The following is a 26,225-nucleotide window of genomic DNA, read 5'->3' on the forward strand; positions in this document are numbered from 1 at the left end:
CACGAAACGTCGCAGTAGTTAAATTACCCAGAAACCCTTCCTTCTTCCTTTCCGTCTGATCCAACATGGTGAGTATCTAATGCTTTTCACTGGGAAGCCTGCACTCTTTTAAAATCCTCAAGCATCCCGTATGTGGTGCAGTGTAGACTTTAAAAAAATGTTGATTATGGATAAGAAAGTGTCCATGCTCTCCATCTGAACAAAAATTGGAATTAAGTGTTTACATTAAGAACGGATCTTTTAGGTGTGAAGGGTCATCTTACTGTCACAGGTGTAGCCACGGTAAGTGGCGCATTTAATGACTTGACGCTGTTTATAGTTGTTCTTCTCGGTACCGTAGAAGTGACATTTCTAACCGGTCATAGTGGTTTTTGTCGGTACTGTAACATACGTATATCATGATAATTTACAGTGGCTGTATCATAGGTTCTAAATGCGAATGCTAACTCGTTAGCTGACTAGTTTGTTAGGCCAAAATTAATCCGGTCGTCCTGCTGGCATTTGCTGAACACAAAAGTGCTGTTACATTCTTTGCATTAAACCTCCTGTGAATTGATAAAATGGATATTAAGTTTAGTGGAAATATATTTTGTCGTTTGATCCGTATGTAAGTGTGTGCGATGCTAAATTGATCCAAGTTGTTAAGAGGCATGTGAGAAACACAACTTGGAAGTTGGTGTCACTCGACCAATCCGTTCTTTGGCTTTTGCTATGATGTCTTGAATTTCTTCACCTGAAACTTTGGTGTAGATCAGACCTTTCTAATTCTGAGCAAGAGCCACAAAAACAAAGTTGTCTGTGAACTTGTTGTTCAAAGTGGATAATAAACTCCGTTTATATCTCCCCAGCCTAAAGGGAAAAAGGCTAAGGGGAAGAAGGTGGCACCTGCCCCTTCAGTCGCCAAGAAGCATGAAGCCAAGAAAGTCGTGAATCCCCTGTTTGAGAAAAGGCCCAAGAACTTTGGCATTGGTGAGTAGCAACTTGGCTTTTAAGGAGAGCTTAACCTTTGTACAAATGCAGATGATGTTATGAACATTTGCTATCTTAACCGCAATGCTGACAATCTCCCACCAAGATCGCTGATGCATTTGTATTACTATTGAAAAACCAATTGAGAAGTTGTTTACCTTTTTAATGTAGTTTTTCAGATGAAACTTGTGTACTTCAATCATCACCTCTCCAGGTCAGGACATCCAGCCGAAGCGGGATCTGACCCGATTCGTTAAATGGCCACGTTACGTTCGGCTGCAGCGCCAGCGGGCCATCCTGTACAAGCGTCTGAAGGTTCCCCCTTCAATCAACCAGTTTACCCAGGCTCTGGACCGCCAGACTGGTGAGTTATTGACTGGAGTCTATATGCAGTAAAATAGGCTGTTGCTACAGCAATGATTTGCTTTCAAATACTTGATGTGCAGATGATGTGAAGAATATTTGCTATCTGAATTATCAGTGTAGACACCCCACCAAGATCACTGATGCACTTGTTGATTAGAATTTAATGTAAGAAAATTCCAACAAATATGGACTATTTGAACATTAGTGAATGCTTTTGTTTTTCTTAATGTAGACTCATTTAAAAAGTGCTGATATGCTCCTGTTACATTTACACCTTGTCTTCCTGCAGCTACCCAGCTGATCAAGTTGGCCCACAAATACAGGCCCGAGACTAAGCAGGAGAAGAAACGGCGACTGCTGGCTCGTGCTGAACAGAAGGCTGCTGGAAAGGGTGACGTGCCCACCAAGAGGCCACCAGTTCTACGTGCAGGTTAGTCTTTTGGGATGCTAGGATTTGCCTAGTATTTAATCTTAACTAGTGATGCACAGTTTTCAAAATTGCATTGGTTTGATTATATTTATGTAGTCATCTAGAATCACATTTTGGTGTTTAGCCTTAACCAAACCATTTGTATACATGGCATCTGCTATATTGTCAGTGTCTTTCAGAATGTGAAAAACTTGTCTAGACAGTGGTAAACTGTCCACAATATACCACACGTTAACATGTCTTTCTCAGGTGTGAACACAGTGACCACATTAGTGGAAAGCAAGAAGGCTCAGCTGGTCATTATTGCCCATGATGTGGATCCCATTGAGGTGAGTGTCAATCTTTTTTTTTTGTTCCACGGTGATGTTGTAAAGAGGCATAGCCAATCTTGCAGTCTGAAATAATTTTGTGGGTGTCTGCAATGATGCTTTGAATTTCTTCACCTGAATTCATGCTGAAGATTAAAAATACTAGGTTTTTAGACTGAGCAACAACCACTAGAAATACATGGCATACCTCTTATAAGTGTTTTCTTATAGGTGCTTGTTGATCTACATTCCTGGAAAATTTAAGAACACCACAAAATTATCAGTTTCTCGGGATTCACTATTGATAGGTGTGTTTGAGTGAAATGAACACTTGTTTGTTCTATAAACTATTAACAATTTTTCAAATTCCTATTATAAAATATTGTCATTAAGTGCATGAATTTGCAGAAAATTAAAACTGATCCAAAAAGATTCAGTGTTTTCAGATGTCAATTAATGTAAAGAAAACGAGTTCATATCTTTAAACTGTACTAATGTTTTAAATTTGGAGTTCAGAAATCAATATTTTGTGGAATAACCCTGATTTTCAATCACAGCTTTTCATGCGTCTTTGCATGCTCTCTACCAAACTTTCACATTGCTGTTGGCTTACTATGCTACTGCTGGTGCCCAAATTCAAGCAGTTCCATCCATCTTCCTCTTGATCACATTCCAGAGGTTTTCATTGGGGTTCAGGTCTGGAGATTGGGCCATGACAGGGCCTTGTTCCGGTAGTCCTCCAACCACACCTTGAATGATCTGGCTGTGTGGCATGGAGCATTGTCCTGCTGGAAAAAGTGTTGGGGAACATTGTCAGAGCAGAAGGAACCAAGTTTTCTTCCAAGATAACCTTGTACGTGGCTTCATTCATGCATCCTTCACAAAGATGAATCTGTACAATTATAGCCTTGCTGAAGCACCCCCAGATCATCGCTCCTCCACCAAATTTCACAGTGGGTGAGAGACTGTGGCTTGTATGCCTCTCCAGGTCTCCGTCTAACCATTACAGGACCAAGTGGAGGATTGATGATTTTAGCAGGGGGGAAATCCAGCAGAATCGTCTTTGAAGTACGCATGAATCAAGACATGTACAAGGTTATTTTGGAGGAAAATGTAATTCCTTCTGCTCTGAAAATGTTTCCCAACTCTGAGAATTCTTTTTTTTTTTTTTTTTTTTTAGCCCAATCTCCAGACATGTACCCCATTGAAAACCTCTGGAATGTGATCAAGAGGAAGATGGATGGCCACAATCAATCAAACAAAGCAGAGGTGCTTGAATTTTTGCAGTGGCATAAAGGCTGTCTCTCGTTTGGAAGGCTGTGTGCTAGGTAAGACATGTCCTTTGAAGGCTGCAGCATACCAAGTGTCCTCCTTTATTATAATCTAATTTAAACAAGATGGCCTTCGTAGGACAAACGCAACGTAACATGGTTGCTATGGCAGCACGCCACTCTTTAACAAGCGCAAGAAGCTTAGAGTGAAGGTAAAAAAGTCCTTTTTAGAAAGGAATGTATGAGGTAAGTTTTAGGAGAGTTATAAAGATGTTAAGAAAATAGATTTTACTGGAGTACTTTTCGTCTTTATTTGGAATTTTGGGGGAAATGTTTTTAGAATAAAACACAAATGTTAGTTTTTCCTCAAACACGCCTATAAATAGTAAATCCAGAGAAACTGATAATTTTGCAGTGGTGTCTTAATAGATGCTGTATAATAGATGACTTACTCATTGAAATGTCTTCTGTGTAGCTGGTGTTGTTCTTGCCTGCTCTGTGCCGCAAGATGGGTGTCCCATACTGCATCGTGAAAGGCAAGGCCAGACTAGGCAGACTGGTGCACAGAAAGACCTGCACTTCTGTTGCCTTCACACAGACTAACCCGTGAGTAACATACATGCTTATGTTGCGTTTTCCTGTGCTGCACTTATGGCTATGATGTCTGAATTTCTTCACCTGAACAAACCGTGTGGTTTCAAAGAGCTTTTTAACCCTGAGCAAAGATTTGCAGTCATGAACTGATTTAAACATTATGCACATCATGGTTTTGTGGCTAACAATTATTATTTTCCTCCCATCTTTAGCGAAGACAAAGCAGCTCTTGCCAAACTGGTGGAGGCCATCAAGACCAACTACAATGACAGATATGAGGAGGTCAGTTTATGTGCTGCAGAAGTTATCAAAACTGATACACAATTGAAAGTATCTGTTGAACACATATCCATGTCAAAGCTTGTGTTATGAGTCTCTAATTGATGAGTCTATTACTAATAATTTATTTTAATTCTTTCTTCAGATCCGTCGTCACTGGGGAGGTAACGTCCTGGGTCCTAAGTCAACTGCTCGCATTGCTAAACTTGAGAAGGCAAAGGCCAAGGAACTGGCTACTAAACTGGGTTGAGTTCCTGCAATCTGTCTTTTAATAAATAAATGTCCACACAAGTTCCCAAGAGTTTTACTGCCTTCTTGTTTTAACATTAGGTTTAATGTAAACTTTTCAAAATGTGTTTTTTGTTACTCTTCTTAAATATTTCAAAATCATTAGTGAAAACTCAGTAAAATGCTGCCAAGTTTAGTACATGCAGATTAGGTATAGTTAAAGGGATGGTTCGTAACAAAATAAAGATTCTCTAATTTACTTTCATGCCATCCCAGATGTGAATGACTTATGCTGAACACCGATTTTTAGAAAAACCTCATCTCTGTAGATCAATGCAAGTTTTATAGCATGGCCAGACCTTTCACGCTCCAAAAATCACATTGTGAGCATAAAAGTAATCCATAAGACTACAGTGGTTTAATGTTTTCTGAAGTGATGCAAGCACTTGGGATCTATTTAAATCCTTTTTATTAAATGCATTTTCACGTTCAATGTGAAAGTGGAGATTTATAGTAAATAAGGACTTGTGTAGAACCGTTTCTCAACTAAAACTACTATATTGCTTCTGAAGACATAGATTTAACCACTGGAGTCTTATTAATTACTTCCATGCTGTATTTATGTTATTGTTGGTGCTTGACCGGTCTGGTCACCATTCACTTACCTACAGCGCTGAGATATTCTTCTAAAAAAAATGTGTTCAGCAGAATGAAGTTGCATGTGGGATGACAATAGAGTAAATTATGATTTTTTTGGGGGGGGTTAAAAAAAAAAAACTTTCCCAAAAATGAAAAAACACAGCTTTTATTCAGGAATGCACCTTGTGTGAAATATTGTGGAACAAATTCCCTCTGGAAGGTAATTCAGTCCTAGAGGTCAATTTATATTTTCCTTTCAAAGGCTTTTTATTATGTCCTGAAGGTTTCATTGTATCCGTATAATGCATAAAAGTACTATATATTTGCAAGCAGCGAAGCTTATTCATGCATTACCTTTGCTTGTGCTCGCATAGTCTTTATTAAACAAATCCAAGTCTATAACAAAAAGAACAACACGAAAGCTATGACATTCTGTAGTGCATACTACATAAAGGCACAGTGCTGAATAGTTTATCATGCAATATGCTTGAACTTTGCATACCACATGTAGTATGAAGGAAAGAAAGGCTGCACAATTGTAATGCAAATCAAGAACTGCTTATTTTTACGACTGGATGGAAGTTACTAAATTAAAAAAATATTAACATTTAAAAAGCATAGATTTTCGATTCATTGGGTAAGTGTAATTTCAAAGATTTAAGGTAAAACAATCCAATCTTTGATGTATTTTTCATGCTTTAAAACAATGATTGTGCATTTGACACACGTGATGACACACGTCACTCTAGTCTGCCCACCTATTGGACCACTGGGTATTGTGCTGTCTAAATGGTGGTGTTGGGGGGTAGTGCCACCTGTTAGCTTCCACATTGTTTTGAGAGAAGTGGTTTCCGTTGCTCTGATAAATGCATCACGCTAATAAGGTCCTTTCTCTGTCACCTTTTTTTAAAATAAAACCCTGAAACAATAACACCTATCACTGAGAAAAATACAAACCAAACATTTTTATTACCTTAATTTTTAATTGAAAGGCTATCGGACTCAGTAATTCATAAAAGAGGAGTGTACAGTGTTTACAGTAGAGGCCGTCTAGAAAGACAGTATTACCTGTCCCTTCATCCTGGTCTAATCTTATATTTGGGAACATAAACTAGGATATTCACCAAGATGGGATCCATGGTCTTAATGCAGAATGTTTAGCCCAGCCAGTTAAGTAGAAGTCGAATGAGTATGTTTGTGCCCCAGATGAGTATAGTAGAATGGTGTTATAACATTAGCTCCACTCTCCCCACTGGAAAAAATCCTGCCTGCTTCCCGGGCCTCTCTCTCAGGATCCACAGGGGAGCGAGGCAAGATGTACAACTCTTTAGAGTGATCAAAATATCCACTCGCCTGTACTCTAGCTCCTTAATTTCCATCGGACTGTCTCACAGACAGATTAAATCACTATATTGTTAGTAACATGATCATACCAACACTGATGCAAAAATGTGGAGAAGGAGTTCAAAGACTCGCACTACAGGCTCTGGAGTTTACGGATCAGCTCCAACTTCCACTTCCTGCGTTTCAACTTCAACATCAAATGGAAGGCTTTTCAATAAAAGGTAATTCCTGTTTTAGTTATGGATTTCATCAGACACACACACAGCACTGATGCCATGCTCCGAGACAAAAGGTGGTGTCAGGTATCTACAATTGAAACCACTTCAGAAAGTTGTCCTCTCCTTTCTCTTTTCGAGCGACAGTGGAACTTGACTGTCGACCGAATCTGCCTAGTTTACCTATTAAAATAAACATCTACGGATTTTTGAAATTACATCAGTCTGTGCAAACTTTCAGTACAGTTGTAATGGACTAACTGTTTGGGTATGGTCTACATCTTCCAAGTGTATCTTTTAACACTGTCAAAGTGTGACTCACTACCTTATATTCAGAACTGCGTGCTTGGAACGTAACATGGTTGCTATGACAGCACGCCACTCTTTAACAAGCTCGAGCGCTTTTAGTGAGAAGGGACAGGGGCGGGGCTACGGGGTGGCCTGTGGGCGCCCCCCGAAATTCGATTGGCCACCCCAGGTGCCCCCCCCATAAGATGTCTTGTGATTGGTTCATTTTACGGCCAATCAGTTTATAGACTCTACTGAAGTTCGTGATTCAAAGAAGTTTTTTTTTTTTTTTAAAGCTTAATAAAGTCATCTCTATTAATAAAAAAAATGATACAAATAACAAGTGACTTATCAAAATATACATAACAATTTTCTCAAATGACTACTGTCTACAATTGCCGTAAATTGTTTCGACATACTTTTTTTTAAATTTTATTATCCTTCAACAACACAAACAAACAAGGTACATCAACAAATCTCTGAATATAACCTCAATTGTTCAGCCATAGGTTGAGCATAGCTAGTACAAAGAACAGAAAACACACTATGAACTGGAGTGTTGTGAGGAGTGAAGTTATGTTTGAACAATAGTTTCCAATAGAGCAGCACTTGCTGATGGATGGCTGAAAGTTTAACTGGTAACGAGGTGCACTCAAAGTCACAACATAACAGAAAGTGTATTCCCCCCAGTTTGTTAAAGATAGCATTGGGGACAATAAACCAAAAGGAGTGGCTATTTTGAATGAAGGATTTTAACCATTTCAATTTCAAAACACCATTCATAATGTCAAAATCGATAGCATTCACCCCACCGTCTTCATATTTTTTAATCATGTCCTCCTTTTTAATGTACTGACACTTATTTCTCCAAATAAATTTAAAATTCACCTTATTTATTAATTTAATCATTCGTGTCGATATGGGCAAGGAGAAGGCTGGATAGATGAGTCTGGACAAACTATCCATTTTAGATAAAAGAACCCTTCCAAAAAGTGTAAGATCCCTCTGCAGCCATCTATTCAATATGGACTTACATTTATCTATGTTATTCAACACATTGTTATTCTCCATAACATCTTTATCTTTAGAAATAATAATCCCCAAATATTTAACTTCCCTTTTAATTTGTATATTAGATAATGACTGCAAAGGAAACTCATGCAGGGTTATCATTACACATTTGTTTAGGTTTAAATGTAGCCCGAAGCTTTAGAAAACTGGTTAATCGAATGTAAAGCTAATGGAATTTGGTGGACTTTGATATTCTTTAAATTCTTTAAATTATTATTATTTGAAAGAGATTGTGAATAAAACTACTGTATATTGTAATGGCCAAACTAATTAAAAGAAAATAGTTGACATCGTTTCTGATTCTGGGTTTTTAAAATTGCTCATTATTAAAATTGCTTTTATTTTATAAACTTGTTAGTTTTATGAAAACACTAAAAATAATAAACACTGGCTCTCAAATTTAACTTAATGGATATATACAGGGATGACAAAAAACTAAATTAATCAAAAATGTGCTTTATAGCTACATTTGTTTACAAGTAACTTTATTCAAGTTAAATTAAAAATAATAAAATCAATAGGATTTACGTAATATACTGTAGAATTTAGCTTTTTTTTTTTGGTCACTGGCGGCCACCCCATTTGGAGGCAGTGCCCCAGCATGGCCCCCCCCCCCACTGAAAATGCTCTAGACACGCCCCTGGTTTGAGGTACATTTTAGAAGAATTATAAAGATGTAAAGAGAAAAGAAAATGTATTTTACAGGTGTGCTTTTAGTCTAATATATTTTAATTATATATTAATATAATAAAACATATACTCTGCACCCATGTATACTTGAAACACACTATTTCAAACCTTTCTTTTAAAATTAACTGCACAGACTTTTTCTGGATATAGTCAATGATCAAGAACAAAGGAAAATATAAAAGACAATTACACTGAAGAACTTGAGCATCCTCGCCTCTGAATAAGCCTTGTCCTGTAAAAACAAAAAAAAATCTTCAGTTGAGTTGCCAAGAATGCGTTACACACATTTTTTAAATAAAATGTCCAAGCACTCTGACAGCGGGCGAGCAGAAAATCTATTTCATAACATCAATGTGCAAACCACATTTCAAACACTCAAGTGTTTAATTCTAATAGTAAATCAATATAATGGCAAACTGCTTTTTGAAATTTAAAATGAACTGCCTCGAACTATCCTAAACGTGTTATTAGAGAACATCAACATAAATCTGAAACTGCTCATGATTGCTGAAATTGTTGTAATTTGCTGTCAGGTCAACTACATAACATGCTGAGAGAAATGAGTTTGTTGTATTGGAAGGATGTGTTACTAGGCTTTGATGATTATGATAAATCTAAAAAGTTTTATGTAATTAATCTGATCTTGTTACTCGCCAAGTTCCACGTTCATAAATTTAAATATCTAAATGCTAAACCTCTCTTTCTTGTTTTTATGAAAGAACTTCAAAAATACCACATTTCAATTAAATTGTCAGAGAACAAAAAAAGCCTTAATAACATTATCTGTTTGCAGTTCTTTTCCTTTTTTCAGTGTCATGTAATTCTCATAATTTGTCAATATGTACAATTTTATATTATGTGCACCCCCAGCTTTTAGTTTAGTTTTTTTTTTCTCTCTCTTTTTTTATTGTATGTATTTTGTTGTTGACTGTTACTACTTGCTGTACTTTTTTGAGCATCAATAAAAAAAATACAAAATAAAAAAAAACATGCTCAGTCGTTGAGGCTCAGGGTTACTGACCAGAAGGTCGGGGGTTCAAGCCCCAGCACCACCAAGATGCCACTGTTGGGTCCTTGAGCAAGGCACTTAACTCCAGGTTGCTCCAGGGGGGATTGTCCCTGTAATAAGTGCACTGTAAGTCGCTTTGGATAAAAGCGTCTGCCAAATGCATAAATGTAAATGAAAATGCAGATATTAGAGCAGGTATCAATGGTAAGATTTTTGGGTGAATGGATTCAAAATTGACATTCAGCAGTCATATTCAGAAAATAGCTGACAAATGCAAGAAGGGTATACATATACTTAAATGTTTGGCTGGAAAAGACTGGGGTGCTAGCTAGTGACGTGCGGTGATGTCTTAAAGAGGCTAGGCACTGAGTTATGAAAGCCAGATTACCTGATTTATTGTTTAAGCTAATAATACGTAATAACAGTGAACGTTACGCACAAGCGCGGCTATCAAGAAATGTACAAATCAGGATGTTTATCGTGTGTACACTCTCTCTCTCTCTCACACACACACACACACACACACGCGCGTAAACAGTGAACGTTACGCACAAGCGCGGCATATCATCGGCAATATCCCGCTGAAGTCCAAACAGTCTGACTGGTTGAAAAAAAGCAGGCAGGGATAGCAGTACAGCCGCTGATTGTTAGCACAGCCACATAGCCAATCTTTTCTTACATACCAATCAGTTTGAAATGATCGGATACTTTTTGGGCCCTTTTGCTGTACTAGTCAATCTAAGGCTGGCGTAGACCGCCCTCTTGCAATTAACTCATATTTGGAATTAAAATCGAGCTTGGAAAAAATTCTTAATTCCGTGATTACGGCCGGTGCTGTCATTTTGATTTTGAATTTGGCGGGGATTAGGCATGTACGCTAGCTGTGGTGTAATGACGTTACCTACGCAAATGTCCAGGAATATCTCGATTTTAATTGGTCCATGTCTGATACGTAACGGAGATGATTACGGGCATAACATATTTACGTCAAATGGCACAGCAGATTTGTGCTATTTGCCGTACATGTTAAAGAATACAGGATCGAAGTGCGCATGCGCAACATGGGTTTTCCGCTTGTCTGCAATGAATGGACCGTAAAAGCACTGCTTATTCTACCATTTGTTTTTAGTTGATTATGCGTAACTGCTACATTTGTCATCATAACGTCTAAACAACTGGAATAACACACATATTGCATATATAAATCACAAGAATAAAAAGTAAAAATACAAATACAAGTTTATTATATATTAAACATTTTATTTTTGAATTTTGGCAGGGTAGGCAGTGCCTAGTTTGCCTACCCAGACCGCACGTCAGTGGTGCTAGCTGACAATCACTTTGGAGAATATACAGTGCTCTAATCATATCTACAATTCACTATGGTTTTATATATAGCTCAGTCAGCATCATTGTCATGGAAGAAAAAGATTGACAATTCAGTTACAGGCATTAAGAATATGTTGCGATGCGTTTAGATCATCAGGAGTTTCAAGTGGAAATGGGGAAATTGCCTTTAGAGTTAAGAAGAATGAAATTAAGAATGGTATATCAGACTTCAGTAAAAGGACGTGGAAACAGTCACCCAGTAAAGAAAGTACTGGAGAAATGCTGGGAATATAAGTATTAAAGTTGGAGAGCTATGGATGGACTGTTGATAAATAAGCAGAGCGAATGGTAATTTCCCTTTTTTCTTCAACGTTGATGCTCCACACTCCATCTCATTAGGTGGCGGAAATGCGCAATACGTTTGTTTGCCAACCACCACAATACCAGAAGAAGAAGACCGCTGCCAGCTGTCGATTTTGGTCTGAAACCACTGAGCATGCTGTCAGGGGAATTTTTACACTGTAACCATTTCCGGGGACTGTGAACTCTCTTCATACACACGTGTGGAGTGTTTCTGAAAATATAGCAGATCTGACAACATTATTAGAGCTATATTATTTCAAGGCTTTTGTCGGATTTAGTTTTTATCCCTGTGAACATGTGACGTTCTGCAGCCTTTGTTTTATTCCCTTCTTCATTCTCCAGTTTCCAGATCCCAATAGTGGTACTGTCACATTTAGCTTGTCTTTTTTGTTTGCGCCAGGTAAATATGTTTCGTTGTTTAAACTCGTATAATATATTAATAGGTGTGTTTATATTTTATTTATATTTTTATACGAACATATTATGATCAGCGATATGATATGCTAGGCATAGAGTACTTGGTTTGCACTGCTAACGTTTTTTTATTTATTTTTTTTTATTTCGTAATTAGGTTTAGTGGGCTTTTACATTTTTTTGTTACTGTGGCAGTGCCATGGTGCTGCCATGGTATAAAATAACCACGTTTGTACCATGTAAAAAAAATGGTGGCACCATGGTACCTTTTTGTATGTGCAATTACTCATCTGTATTTGTTTTGTTTTTATATATTTTTAATAGGAAATATGGCCAGTCTTGCTGCAAAGTATGATTACTTGGAGAAGTTGACCCATAAAGTATGTGTTTCCCAAAACAAGGAGCCAAAAAAAAGACCCTATGGTAAAGTTCTGGTTTGTTACTTGCACATGAATTAGTGAATGCTCAATGGATACCTATCTATAGTGTTAAAGAAATTGATGATGTTGTTTTTAAATATCAGTTTCTTAAAATCAGTAGTTGAAGAAGCAGGAAAAAGTTGTTAAAAGTTAAATTAACCCTTTATTCAGTTCCGTACCGAGGTAATGGGGTAAATGATGGTGCTCCTCCCAAGAAGAAAAAGAACAAGCAGAAGCCAGTAAAAGGAGATAGAATAAGCTCAAACAAAAAGAAACCAGTGCAAAAGACCATTCAGCTCGCAGCACCTCCAGCACAGAGAAAAACTGTTCAGAATGGGACCTCTGAGACAAAAAAGAAGCCTGAGGGTAAAAAGCATTTAGTAAGAGACAATATTAGTATATGCAAAATGCTTCATTCTTTTTGAATGGTAATGCAGTTTAATTTCATCCCTAATAGGTGGAACATCACCGGAATTTAATACTGTAGACATTCTTCGTCAGAGGCTTCACCAGAAGATTGAGGAGTCTCGTGGACAGGTACATGCTACAATTGGACTGAAAGTTGATATTTTGGAATAAAAATTGTGTATCTGAACCATCATGTTTTGTAACAATTTGCTTTTAATTTATGTGCTGTATCTCATTTCACATGTGGTCTGGTCATTATGATTTTTGAAAAAATTATTTATGAAGCCTTTTAAAGAGTTAAAGCCAAGTCTTAAGGTCTACTTTTTTTTCAGGGCACTCCTAAAGATCCCTCCTCGGAAGAAGTAAAGAAGAAACGGGAGAAACGAAAGCAAGAAAGGGAGCGTCGTAAGAGGAAAAGGAAAGAATTTAGAATGAAAAAGTTTACAGAGAGTGCAGATTTGCTGGCAGGAGAAGAGGTAAAAAAACCAGAAATTCCCCAACCCCAGGCTAACTCTACGTCAAGCAAGCCCGCCGAAGAGGAGCAGAGCTCCATGGTCTTCAACAAGGTGGAGGTTGGAGAAGAGTATGTGGACAAAGGAACAAAGTTGATGCAGAAGAAAAAGAAAAGAAAAGTTAAAGGAACGCTGACTCCACTCACTGGGAAGAACTTTAAGCAGCTTTTAACACGTGTTGAGGCAAGGAAAGCTCACCTGGAGCAACTTAGGGAGAAGGATGAAGGCAAAGCAAAAAAAGAGGAAGAGAAGATGAGGTGGACCAATGTGCTCTACAAGGCTGAAGGTTTGAAGATCAAAGACAATGAGAACCTCTTGCGTGCATCCCTGAAGAGAAAGGAGAAAATGAAGACTCAGAGGAAAAAGAAGTGGGCAGAGAGGAGTGAGCAAGTGGTGGAAAAGATGCAAAAGAGACAAGACAAGAGGCGTAGGAATATTCAGAAACGCAAGCATGCCAAAGTGGAGAAGCACAAAGAGAAGGCAAGAAAAAAGGGTTGTGTGCTGGCTGAGGATCTAAAGAAGGCCAATATGTAGGCGGAAAGTGAGAAACGAGGTGAAGATATGTGAAAGGTGGAAAAGACAATGGAAAGCCATTAAACAAATGGGAACTTCAGCTGTTGAAAATAAAAATACTTTGCTTCATGGCCAGGTTGACTCTATATATTTTCCTTGTGCCCCCACCGTCAGATGGCTAAACAACTAAGAGAGACCTCCCTGGTCAGCCAAAAAGAAAACGTACTGCTCAACCTAAAGATTAATATGCCCCTGCCCCCCTTTGCTTTGTGCAGCGTTCCTTTTTAGACTACCTTGAAACAATATATTACACCTTGGTAAAATGTCATTGTGAAAAAATTTTGTCTTCACTTTTAAGATTTCAGCTTTATAAAGAGCATATTTTGTGTTCACATGTGTTTTTCTTACTCTGGTCCTCTTTTAATTAATTGCATTTTTCCAAATTGCATTTTTGCGCCCTTGAGGAGCAATGACTTGAAGAGTCATTCCAAAAGAATGTCTGAAAATATTTTTTTCACATTTCTTTTTTTTCTACTGACACTTCCACAAGACTGTTTGCAAAGGGTACATTCATGCAGTAATACTCCCTTCAGTGCTCACATCAAGAGCTCTGTCCTTTGGGGTAAGTAGGGCATATTAGAATGTATCCAACGTGTTTGGAAAAAATCATGTAAAAAAAAAAGAGTGATCATTACATATTAGTTACAACATATCAGTTATTAAAATGATCGCATCATGACATCCCAGATGGGTTTTTACTTTCTTCTGCAGAACACAAAGATTTTTTTAAGAATATCTCAGCTCTGTAGGGCAATACAAGTGAATGGAGTCTGAAACTTTGAAGCTCCAAAAAGCACATAAAGGCAACATAAATGTCATCCATAAAATTCCAGTGGTTTAAGCAATGTCTTCTGAAGCTAATCGGTTTTGGGTGAGAACAGACCAAAATGTAACCTTTTTTTTAACTGTACATCTTGGCAGCAGTGTCCTTGGCAATCATGATTTCAAGCTCGATTACACTTTCTACAGCACTACCTAGCGCTCTGTGCATGTGTAAAGCACTAGGAAGTGTAATGATGTACAGTGAATGTAGAGATGTACAGTGAAAAAGGAGTTACATTTTGGTATGTTCTCACCCAAAACCAACTGGATCGCTTCAGAAGACATTTATTAAACCACTGGATTACTTTTATGATTATTTTATCTCCTATTTTGAAGCTGTTAAATGTTCTGGTCAACATTTGTATTACATAGACCTACGGTATATATTATTCAAAAAATATTCATTTAGTTTCATCAGAAGCTAGAAATTAATACACGTCAGGAATTGCATGAGGGTGAGTAAAGGATATAAAGTAAAGGAGGGAATTTTCATTTCTGGGGAGAACTGTCCCCTTTAAATGTATATTGTTTGTATTGGGGGCTGTTCACACTGAACGGGTCCTAGAGCTAAAACAAAATAAATAATAATAATAATCTAGATGCAAGCTGTTTCGAGACTCGTTTTAAAAGTTGAAGTTCTTTTTAATTTGACACGTAGTTTAATAAACAGCGAAACGCGGTGCAACGGTCAAAGGTGGACAGGCACATAAACACCTGCAGCTTGAACGATCCCTAAATGTGAAATGGACTGCGCACACAACGGAAGTAGTCTTACAAAAGTAAAGTCTCTTCTGGAGGAGTCGCTCAGTCCTCATGCTCATTGGCGGAGACTGAGGAAGACGCTTAAGGAATAACTGACGTCTTGAACAACTGGAGAAGTGAATGATCAAGATTTGGTGCGGAAGCAGAAATTTAATGTCTTAAGTTATTAGAGAACGGTATGGAATTTATATTTAATATAGGCCTACATAATATGATTTGCTTGATTTCTGTTTTGAATGTCCAAGTCCCAACGACGAGACTGCTGTCATTGAATTATGGACAGCAGCACGGCATTTAAAGTGCAATAGATGTGGCGTAACACGTCACAACTCAATCTCTTACTGCACTTGTTACTGATTTACGTCTTCAGCAGAACACCTGCGATAAATGTGTGTTTGAAAGCCTGGTATGTGGAGAAGAGCGGCGGTAAGGGGAGCTTCAGTTTCAATCAGATTAGTAAACTCATCATTTCCTGATAAGGTATGAGTCGTTTTACTCTCAATATTGGCCATAACTCTAAATTGCATTTGTGGTGTAATTCACAATTTGTTTTATACACAGGACATAATGTCTCGCAAGCTGCACGCGAGAAGGATTGAAGGAATTGACAAAAATATATGGTAATTTTATACTATGGTTATTAGGTGTCATTTTCATAATAAAGAGCTGCAGGTAAAATATTTAGATAATTATTTGCGGTGGTGACAAGCTCAATATCCCTTAAATATTGTCTATTTTATACGGATAAGAAATGTTGATTTGAGTTAAATATGTTTTCTTATTTGAAAAGAAAGCAAACGTGAGAAGTGAAACTAGGTCATTTTATTACAAAAAATACTTGGCCACAATGCTGCAATTTATCAATCAGTATAGCGTTAAATGTTGGACAAAACAGCGCAAGCGCATAAACACAGCGTGCAAGTGAATTACAAACGTGTGAGCGCCATGACACAGCTCACACGTAAAATGTAAACCTGCAGAATTTGAAAATCACAAACTCGAGCACAAAAAAACATGATCGTGCACAGAAATAAACAACTTAGGAGCAGAAATAACAACCGCGAGTCGTGATAGGTCTCACACACACGAACACACGCGCAGCTGAAATCTTTACGCACAAAACAAGTCGGTTTTGACACTCAGGGGCGGGCCCCAATCTTTCTGTTAACAAATGCAGCCAATCAATACAGGATCTGGTCAGCATCTCTTCGAATCTCTCGTGATTGGCTGAAGTTGGACGAGGCTAGACAGAATGCGGGACGCAGATGGCAGAAAGTAAAGGGGTTATGGTTTTAAATTCCTCAATTTCTTGTAGCTGTAAGATGTTTTGTGTGTGTGTGTGTGTGTGTGTGTGTGTGTGTGTATATATGTAATATAATATATATGCACAAAACAAGAAATTAAGGAGAAATTTAGAAAGAAGCCTCTTTACTGTCTGCCATAATCCGATTTCCAATCTTCCCAGTTCCCTTCTTTGGAAAAATAAAACCCATTATATTCGGAAATCACAGTTAGTGAAAGCGTATGATAAGGGTGGTATCAACGAATTGGACTTTGAATCAATGTTTGGGGCATTTAAGAGTAAATGGTTGAAATCATACTTATCACAACCTTACTCTATGTGGTTTTACATAGATCTCTATTTAATAAAATAGGTGGGCTTGAATTTCTATTAAAATTTGATTTTGAGGTAACTAAGATTGCTATTAAATTATCAAACTTCCACAAACAACTTCTCCAATACTGTAAAATGATATTTACCCACAACGTTTCTCCCCATGGATCCACCCTATGGAATAACAGGGTCATTATAATTAATAGGAAATCATTGTTTAAAAGTGATTGGTATGAGATGGTATTGTGTTTGTGAATGATATATTAGATGATAATGGTAACTTCTTGGAACATATTGCATTTTTGCTCAAGTATAATCTTAACCGCACTTATAGAAAATATAATCAAATGTGTAAATCAATACCGTTATTACCGTTAATCCAAAACACATTGATGTATGTGAGAATAAGACTTTCACCAACCCTATCAAATCTAGTAATTAATTAATATAATTTACATTACAGTAAATGTACTAACAAATGTATACATTTTTTTTCATCTTTAATGTTTTTGGATTATAATAGAGGATTGTGTGTACAAGTTCCAAATATGAATGCCTTGTCCATAAATAAACCACATTTCAAATTCATCAAATGGTCCATTTCCCTTAGTCAAAGAGACTCACTTTAAAATAATTGATAAAATATATCCGGTTGCTGACTTTGTTAGAAATAGGTTTATATTTGAAGTAGATCCCTGTGTATTTTGTGAGGCAGCTGATGAGACTCTGGAACACTTGTTATTTTGGGTAAAAGCATCTGGTCTGATTTACATAATTGGCTGTCATTTAAGATTGATGACATCCCGACGTTTGACTTATCACACATTCTCTTTTATATGGATAATGTAGATTCATCCCTGATTTGGTTAATATGATTGTTCTCATGGGTAAATATCATATTCATTGTAGTAAGTGGAGATATTTGAAGCCTTCTTTTTCATGGTTTATGAACGATTATAAATTGTATTTTCCTCACTGAAAAAGTAATGTCTAGGAAAATTGCAAGAAAGCTGTGTAGCGATATATTCAGACAATTGTTTTTCTACGTCTAAAGGATGCTTTTATTTATTTATTTTTTCTTTAATATTTTTATTTTTTATTTTAATACTTTAAGTAATACCCCCTAGTTGTTTGCTTTTTGTTGTTCAGTAGTGTGTAGGGGATTCTTTTCTTTCATTTACACTGACAATAATTGCATTGTTCCTATTGATGTATGTTTGTTATTTCTCCCCTAAGAGAGTTTTGAATTTATTTATTTTTCTTGTAAAAAAAAAATAAAAAAGTTCCCGCTTTCTGGTCCTCATCCAACACGCCACAGCCAATCATGTGAGATTCGAAGAGATTCAGCCAATCAATACAGGATTTGGTCCGCAGACAATAGCATTTGTTAACAAAAAGGATTGGGCCCCGCCCCTTGAGTGTCAAAACTGACTTGTGTGCGTAAAGATTTCAGCTGTGCGTGTGTACAGATCTTTTTTGTTATTTCTGATTGCGACTTGTTAGTTTGTGTGCACAATCAAATTTTTTGGTGCTCGAGTTTGGGATTTGCAAGTTCTACAGGTTTACATTTTACGTGCAAACTGTGTCCTGGTGCTCACACTGTTGTAATTTGCTTGCGCAGTCTTGTCCAACATCTAACGCCATAAATCAGAATCAAGTATTCCACCGCATCATGTCATGACATTTGATTTTTGAATTCTTCTCTAAATGATTTGTGTGTCCAACAAATTAAAGTCAAATTGTCAAGTAAATGTACATTTTATGCATGTTATTTGTAGGGTGGAATTCACTCAGCTGGCTGCTGACTACAAGGCTGTGAACTTGGGTCAGGGATTCCCTGATTTCTCCCCACCAAGTTTCATTAAGGAGGCCTTCTGCAAGGCAGTGAATGGAGGGGCCCCTATGCACCAGTACACTCGTGCTTTTGTATGACTTTTAAAGTGCAGATTTTACCATATGATTTAGGTGTTCATATATATCCTGTATACATTCATTTGTTTGCGTTGCTTCTCTAAGCTTTAACTTCAACATATTTTGTAAAGCTTGTTTACTGAACTGATGTCTAGCCACAAAATATAGTAATACCAAAGTATAACTTTTGCGCTAAAATCTTGACTAACAAACAGGGCCACCCACCTCTTGTGAAGATCCTGGCCAAGTTCTTCAGTAGGATTTTTGGCGTAGAAATAAATCCACTAGAGGATATCCTGGTGACAGTTGGAGCATATCAAGCTCTTTTCTGCACCTTCCAAGCTCTTGTTGATGAGGGCGATGAGGTAAAGTTATCAAGACAATATTCATGCCCATAACATGAGATACACAGTAGAGAGATATGGGTTCAGTATGTGTCAGTCTGCCGCCTCCTCACTATCCTGTGCAGGTGATTATTGTGGAGCCTTTCTTTGACTGTTATCAGCCAATGGTAAAGATGGCAGGAGGAACAGCTATCTATGTGCCTCTCAAACCTGTATGTATCATTTAACTTGATATTTTGGAAATAAGCTTAACGTTTCTATTTTGAATAATGCTTTCTTTGTATTAACAGAGAGAAGGCAGTGGTCCAACTTTATCTAGTGCTGAATGGGTATTGTCTCCAGAAGAGTTAGCGAGTAAATTTAGTCCTCGTACCAAAGCCATTGTCATTAACACTCCTAATAACCCTCTTGGTAAGGTGAGTTGGTACCAACAAATGAAGGACAAATTTACCAATTGATATACTGTTATATTGAATTTTATTATACAGTTTAATCTCATTAAAACCATAAAAATGTCATGAAATATCAGGGTCATATTTCACCGCATGGTTTACATGTTGCTCAAAGAAAATTAAAGGTTCACTCAGTAATTATTTCCTCAATTAATAGTAATTGTGAAACATATGTATAAAATCATGACCACTCATGTAAGATGAAGACTTCAGTCATATCAGTAACCTTATAAAAGCTATTTTATTCTACATGGGGCAAGGGTGCCTCATAGGGGCTTCCATGTTAGCATCACATGACCAACTGAATACTACTCACTTAATCTCAGTAACTGCCCTATTATTGCAAACTTCCATTCATGGATTAAATTAATCATGGTTTTCTGTGCATAGTAACTGCATTGGTAACTGAAAACTACTCCAGGCCACTAGGTGTCAGTGTAAGCCAATGAAAGCCACTTCAATATACTTACTGATCCACCTAGAAGTCTGAGATCCTGTGATCAGTATCTCCTCAATGTCCCACGCTCGAGTCTAAAGCTTAGAGGAGGGAGAGCCTTTTCTGTTGTGGGTCCTAGTTTATGGAATAGTTTGCCTATCAGTGTCAGATTGTCACCTTCATTATCTGTTTTTAAATCTTCTCTTAACTCATCTCTTTTCACTGGCTTTTAATAGTACGTAATCTCCTTAAATTATTATTTTTTTTTTTATAATTTTGTATTGTACAGCACTTTGGTTAGCCTTGATGCTGAAGACCATGAAGATTTTTCTTTTTGCATTGTGACATTATTTTCATGACATTAAGCACATTTAAAACCCCTTCCTCTAACTGTCAGAAGCTGTCAGAATACTGTAATGTGAAAGTATTTTATAAATTATAATTATACATTAAAAGGCCAAACATGATCAGACTCTATGGTGTTTGAGCCCTGCCCTTTTAGGCACAAAGCTGTCTATTTTAAAAGCAGGTGCTCAAACACCATTCCTCAGAATGTTTTGACTGGGGGACAAAGAGCGCATCACTCACACCTCGGTGGCTGTTCAGTTGGTAGAGCGGGTCGGCCACTAATCGCAGGGTTGGTGGTTTGAATCCCGGGACACACGACATGAAGACATGACATCCTTGGGCAACACGTGTGTGTGTGTGTGTGTGTGTGTGTGTGTGTGTGTGTGTGTCACAGTGTAAAGTGCTTTGAATACCGTTAAGGATAAAGCGCTATATAAGTGCAGACATTTACCTCAGAAAACTTGTATTGTGGCCAGCATTTGCAATGATAAATATATAATTAAGGCATTCTTTATAAGTAATTGTATATTACAGATGTATAGTAACTGTAGTCAGAATGGGGTTAGTGTTTACCACAGAGACCTATACTGTATGTTCAATGTGACCAATTAAATCTTGCTCTTCTATACATAAATGTTGTTACCTGTAGGTCTATCAGAGGGAGGAACTTCAGGTGATCGCTGACTTGTGCATTAAGCATGATGTCATCTGCATCAGCGATGAGGTTTACGAGTGGCTCACATATGATGGAACAAAACATGTGAAGATCGGTAAGAGCAGAACTTTATATGTCACTTTGTAACAATTATGGCTTTTGGCAAGGGGATTTTGAAAGTAAGATAACTTTTTTTGTTTTGGTAGCCAGCCTTCCAGGTATGTGGGAACGCACTGTCACCATTGGTAGTGCTGGTAAGACTTTCAGTGCCACAGGATGGAAGGTGAGCTGGTAAAATTTAGGGGCTTAGAGATTTAAGTACTTAAGTTTGATTTCCTTCAATGTCATTTGCCTTTTATGGTGGGTGAAATGTAAATGTGTTTGATAAAGTTCAGAAACATCTAGGAATAATTTTTGCATCATTGCCTTAAAGCATGTAACGAACTGGCATGTTTTTTAAGCAAACTAATGTTATACTATTTTGAAACGTTTCAAAAATATCAGTGGTGGCTCAGTGGTTGAGGCTCAGGGTTACTGACCAGAAGGTCAGAGGTTCAAGCCCCAGCACCACCAAGATGCCACAGTTGTGTCCTTGAGCAAGGCACTTAACTCCAGGTTGCTCCGGGGAGATTGTCCCTGTAATAACTGCACTGTAAGTCTCTTTGGATAAAAGCGTCTGCCAAATGCATAAATGTAAATAAAGAAATTGGAATTAAAATATGTGGCTCATTTTGAGTCAGTTTTGTAATTAACCTAGTTGGAGCCCTTTATGAAAATTGTGTAATGTTTTTGATGTCACTGGGTGGCATTGTGTTCAAAGGGTAGCTCAGCGAGTATTGACACTGACTACCACCCCTGTAGTCACAAGTTCGAATCCAGGGCGTGCTGAGTGACTCCAAAGCAACCAAATTGGCCCAGTTGCTAAGGAGAGTAGAGTCACATGGGGTAACCTCCTTGTGGTTGCGATTAGTGGTTCTCGCTCTCAATGGGGCGCATGGTAATTTGTGTGTGGTTTATGGAAAATAGCATGAGTGTCCACATCCAGAGTCTCTTCGGTGTCATGCACAATGAGCCACGTGATAAGATGCTCGGATTGGCGGTCTCTGAAGCAGAGGCATCTGAGGCTTGTCATCAGCCACCCGAATTGAGGCGAGTAACCCCGCCACCATGATGACCTTCTAATTAGCGGGAATTAGGTATTCCAAATTAGGAGAAAAGGGATAAAAAAAAAAATCACCTGTGTTTTTTGGAAAGTCAGGTGGTCTGGGTGATCCGGTGTATGGAATGGCATACAACCGTACTACTCTTACTGCCATATCCATGTATCGCAGAAATGGTAAGGGTAGTATGGGTACTATGTCATTCCAAAATCAGCAACAATTTTTGACCTTGTCATGTAAACGTGAGATGTGAAGTGTGATTTTGGAATATGGAAAACGTCTCGGTTACGTATGTAACCTTGATACCCTGAGATGAAAGGAACGAGGCATTGCGTTCTGCTAACACATGAGTGTCCTTCTACACAGCCTAGTTGAAACCTCTCTACAATAACGCCAATAATGTAATATCGGCTATGGTGTTTGAGCCCTGCCCTTTTAGCCGCAAAGCTGTCTACTTTAAAAGCAGGTGCTCACACCATTCTTCAGCATTTTCTGACTGAGGGACAAAGAGCTCACACCTCAGAAAAATTGTAGTGCGGCCAGCATTTGCAATGTCTCGTTCCCTTCGTCTCATAGAACCGAGGTTATGCACATAACCGAGATGTTCCCTTACGAATCAGTACACTTGATATTGTGTTCTGCTAATGCATATGAGGAACAGAGTTCCATCACGCTGCACTACACAACATAACCTTCCGAGAGAGTAAACATGATGCTGCAGTCTCAGTGGATGGTGGTACATGAGTATGCCGCAAGAGGGGAACACTCAGAATATATATACATGAACTTTGGTCATGTATTATGGATTAACACTTTCACGAACCAAAAAGGAAGTTTATTTATAGTGCCTGTAACTTTGGGAGTGTAGCACATCCAGTTCTGTACATAAGAAATTTCAGACCAGAGACATCAGGATAGCTTCGAAACACCTCAATTTTTTTTTACCCAGGAAAAATATGGGACACTTGATCAGATTAACATCCATTGCGCTAACTTCTTCCCACGTTAAACACAATAGTGACTGGAAGAAGAGAAGGGGAAAATGTGCGTCTTGCCTCACCAGCGTCCATTCGCGGTCTGAGGCTGACGTAACTCACGCACTCCCCAAGGCATAGCGCGCAACACCGATAAACATCCCACTTGAACAAAACACCTTAATTGATAGATCCTACCAACAATAACATTGTATATCCCATATAAGTATTTAATACATAATGAAACCAAATGTCTTTAACTCATGGCAAAATAGTTTTGGGAAGTTCATTACAAAGAAATAAAATTCAATTAAAATGTCACTCTTCCCAATAGGCTACAAGAGCACAATGGTCCAAAGAGAGGCATAAGTATATATTTGGCCAGTAAAATAGCAAGTGCTCTAGACAGACTTGTTTTGAGAGAGTTTTATGTCTAGATTGTAAAACCTTGCGAATGTGTTTTGAGCAAACCATCCTTCTGCAAAAAACATGTCTTGTAAGGACACACTGTTTGTCCATGCCCATGAAGAGGCCACACATCTAGTTGCGTGTACTTCAACAACAATTGGGCAATTCGCACCCTGCGACTCATAAGCCAGGGTGACCGTATCAACGATCCAGTGAGAAAGTCTTTGCTTGGAGATGGACATTCCTTTTGTGCGTCCTTTTATAGCACACAATTAGTTGGTCAGATAGTCTGAACTAGCATGTGCACTCAACGTATGTGTGTAGCGCTCGCAAAGGGCATAACAAATGCAAGGACCGTTCCACATCTGAATTAAATGGAGGAGGGAATATGTCTTGGAGGTGAACCACATGTGCTTTTTGGTTATTGAAAATGTATCATTTTAATTTAATTCTGCTCAAATGAATGAAATGACATGAATAAAGATTCATTCATTTTGCTGAACGAGACTCAAAGATCCAAATTAGTAAAATGATCCGATCTTTCCATCACTACTGTGATGGAATGTGTTTAATTTGGATACAATAAAGAAATACATTATTTTAAATCTACTCTCTGAACTCTTAGACTTTCTCAATATGAGTTAAATACTTACTCAGAGCACCTCTGGTTTTTTAATGGTTATTACACCTAGGTCATAAAATCTAATTGTCCCTCATTTTAAAGTCAACATATACTTGAGAAAAAAAATCAGATCTGCATGTGTTGTAGATTAAATGAAAATATATGCCAGTGATTTTAGAATTATTGTGTCATTGTAGCTGCTTTTGCCTCAAATCTTTCCATTGCACTTACAAGTTTTTGTCCAGCAGATGTCATCAGCATGTCAATTTTTGAGTGCTTTGAAGCGCAGGGGATGATTTTGCAAATCAATTGGATCAATTTATTTAATGCTTATTTTCTCCCATACTACTTTTCGTCTGTTGGTCATGTGTTCTTTTACTAACTGGCAAAGCCATGGGGATAAAGCTCTGTATGAATGAAAAAGTACTCTTTCAAGATTGCCATATGAATTAGTGAAATGGCAATAATTTGTTGTAGATAATTTTATTACCTAAAATAAATATTATCTCATCGTTATAATGTAGGTGGGTTGGGCGATGGGATCGGGGCATATCCTGAAACACCTAAAAACAGTTCATCAGAACTCTGTGTATCACTGTGCCACGGCTGCCCAGGTAAAGCATATAACAATTGTTTGGGGGGGTTATAGTGTGTGTCATTTTTCAATGTGCTGACATTGTCAGTTGTTCTGTAGGAGGCTGTAGCTGCAGGTTTTCAGTGGGAATATGATTTATTTGGAACAGAGGACAGCTATTTCCACCAGTTACCCGCCCATCTTCATGACAAGCGGCACAGGCTGGCAGAATGTCTGAAGAGTGTTGGCCTGAAACCTATAATGCCCCAGGGAGGATACTTTATGATTGCAGATATCTCAGATCTTAGTAAGTGGCAGACTGAACAAAGTATTTGAGGAACTCAGACTATTTAAGGGGGCTATACAGAATTTTCAATAAATAAGGCTTTGAAATTAAATTTACGAGATTTTTATATCTGTCTATCTGTTAACAACTTATTATAAGAGGGATAACATTGTTTTGATTTTACTATTATTTTTTCTTTAAGAGGTTGACCTTACTGACCCTAGCACTAAAGATGAGCCCTATGACTACAGATTTGTTAAATGGCTCATAAAAGAGAAGGTAAGCAAAGACATGGGTGATTTAAGGATAGTTTCTAAAATTTGGTTGTGGTGGCATCTAGGAGCAAAACATGCTTTTGTTAACGTGTTCTTGACTTCTGCATAGGGACTGGCCACTATTCCGGTGTCTGCATTCTACAGCCCAGAACACAGTGCAGACTTCCAGAAATACATCAGATTCTGCTTTGTCAAGGTAGTTTTAACACAAGTGATGTGAAAGGCTTAATAGAAAGCTTTATGTAGGTGAATGGTGGATTTTCTTTATATGTTTTACTAATTACTCATATTTATCTGTCAACATTCATAGGAGGACTCAACCCTGAAAGCAGCCGAGGAAATCCTGAGACAATGGAGTGACAAAAAATAAAAAATTCTAAATCTTAACAGTATAGGCCTTGCACAGACAATCAGAATGTAATGAATGTAACCTTTGCTTTTAGAATTAGCAAATCAGAAATGAGTCATGTTTTCAAGCAGTTCAGGACACAAGATGAGTTTTAAGAGAAAAAGTGTTCAAGTTAAAGGTGAAGTTGCTAACTTCAGAGGAAACAGAATGTAGTAAAGGGGGCAGGGCTCAGAGGAAAACTGACACAAAAGTTACAAATAAATTAATAATGATATCATCATTTTTTTCTTTTTTGTGTAAAAATGCATTAACTTTGAGCAACAAACTCTTCTGCAACTTCCCATATCTGAGATTCACAACAGCTAAAAAAATAATAATTCTCTGATGTGAAAATGTATTTAAAACAGCACACGTCGACCAACATGGTTTACACGAGAAATCAAAACAGCAACATACAAATATCTGGCATACTCAAACATGTACACAATTACAATTTCAGTCTTCAAATGAGAT

The 26,225-nt window shown here is 37.7% G+C and overlaps 4 protein-coding genes and 5 non-coding genes across 11 annotated transcripts; 8 read left to right on the forward strand and 1 right to left on the reverse strand.

The window, feature by feature from the left end:
* Nucleotides 1-706: 706 nt before the first annotated feature.
* LOC127634036 (small nucleolar RNA SNORD36) lies at nucleotides 707-776 on the forward strand. The gene has a single exon (XR_007969317.1). It is a non-coding gene; the product is annotated as a small nucleolar RNA SNORD36 (small nucleolar RNA).
* A 60-nt stretch (nucleotides 777-836) lies between these two features.
* Nucleotides 837-4,510, forward strand: rpl7a (ribosomal protein L7a; the record flags this gene model as incomplete). The annotated part of the gene is made up of 7 exons (XM_052099407.1): nucleotides 837-969; nucleotides 1,184-1,333; nucleotides 1,625-1,765; nucleotides 2,015-2,094; nucleotides 3,820-3,950; nucleotides 4,151-4,220; nucleotides 4,363-4,510. Coding segments are annotated over 7 exons (810 nt in total), but the record flags the coding sequence as incomplete, so codon positions are not given.
* LOC127634040 (small nucleolar RNA SNORD24) lies at nucleotides 1,016-1,087 on the forward strand. The gene has a single exon (XR_007969321.1). It is a non-coding gene; the product is annotated as a small nucleolar RNA SNORD24 (small nucleolar RNA).
* Nucleotides 1,411-1,480, forward strand: LOC127634046 (small nucleolar RNA SNORD24). Its single transcript, XR_007969322.1, has one exon. It is a non-coding gene; the product is annotated as a small nucleolar RNA SNORD24 (small nucleolar RNA).
* LOC127634028 (small nucleolar RNA SNORD36) lies at nucleotides 2,182-2,257 on the forward strand. The gene has a single exon (XR_007969310.1). It is a non-coding gene; the product is annotated as a small nucleolar RNA SNORD36 (small nucleolar RNA).
* On the forward strand, nucleotides 3,997-4,068 carry LOC127634025 (small nucleolar RNA SNORD36). The gene has a single exon (XR_007969308.1). It is a non-coding gene; the product is annotated as a small nucleolar RNA SNORD36 (small nucleolar RNA).
* Nucleotides 4,511-5,208: 698 nt separating the features above from the next.
* LOC127624620 (surfeit locus protein 1) lies at nucleotides 5,209-6,842 on the reverse strand. The gene is given in 7 exon segments (XM_052099419.1): nucleotides 5,209-5,923; nucleotides 5,925-5,984; nucleotides 6,153-6,216; nucleotides 6,281-6,433; nucleotides 6,436-6,491; nucleotides 6,557-6,615; nucleotides 6,690-6,842. Coding segments are annotated over 7 exon segments (639 nt in total). The 3' UTR covers nucleotides 5,209-5,829.
* Nucleotides 6,843-11,566: 4,724 nt separating this feature from the next.
* surf6 (surfeit 6) lies at nucleotides 11,567-14,384 on the forward strand. Its single transcript, XM_052107441.1, has 5 exons — nucleotides 11,567-11,793; nucleotides 12,132-12,230; nucleotides 12,398-12,592; nucleotides 12,684-12,763; nucleotides 12,967-14,384. Exons 2-5 carry the CDS (start codon nucleotides 12,137-12,139, stop codon nucleotides 13,678-13,680), a joined length of 1,083 nt encoding a protein of 360 aa, XP_051963401.1. The 5' UTR covers nucleotides 11,567-11,793; nucleotides 12,132-12,136; the 3' UTR covers nucleotides 13,681-14,384.
* A 941-nt stretch (nucleotides 14,385-15,325) lies between these two features.
* Nucleotides 15,326-25,992, forward strand: kyat1 (kynurenine aminotransferase 1). 3 transcript variants are annotated; one of them, XM_052107225.1, is made up of 14 exons: nucleotides 15,326-15,479; nucleotides 15,674-15,783; nucleotides 15,865-15,923; nucleotides 18,697-18,844; nucleotides 19,045-19,194; nucleotides 19,299-19,385; nucleotides 19,464-19,589; nucleotides 21,059-21,179; nucleotides 21,271-21,347; nucleotides 24,753-24,842; nucleotides 24,923-25,109; nucleotides 25,291-25,367; nucleotides 25,473-25,559; nucleotides 25,674-25,992. In XM_052107225.1, the coding sequence occupies exons 2-14, from the start codon at nucleotides 15,712-15,714 to the stop codon at nucleotides 25,731-25,733; spliced, it is 1,341 nt and encodes a 446-aa protein (XP_051963185.1). In that variant the 5' UTR covers nucleotides 15,326-15,479; nucleotides 15,674-15,711; the 3' UTR covers nucleotides 25,734-25,992. The 3 variants fall into 3 exon arrangements, with proteins under 3 accessions (XP_051963185.1, XP_051963202.1, XP_051963194.1); XM_052107242.1 differs by having other exon boundaries at nucleotides 15,677-15,783; XM_052107234.1 differs by lacking the exon at nucleotides 15,326-15,479 and having other exon boundaries at nucleotides 15,499-15,783.
* The last annotated feature ends 233 nt before the right edge of the window (nucleotides 25,993-26,225 follow it).

Source organism: Xyrauchen texanus, chromosome 3 (assembly GCF_025860055.1).
Source record: "Xyrauchen texanus isolate HMW12.3.18 chromosome 3, RBS_HiC_50CHRs, whole genome shotgun sequence".
NCBI lineage: Eukaryota > Metazoa > Chordata > Actinopteri > Cypriniformes > Catostomidae > Xyrauchen > Xyrauchen texanus.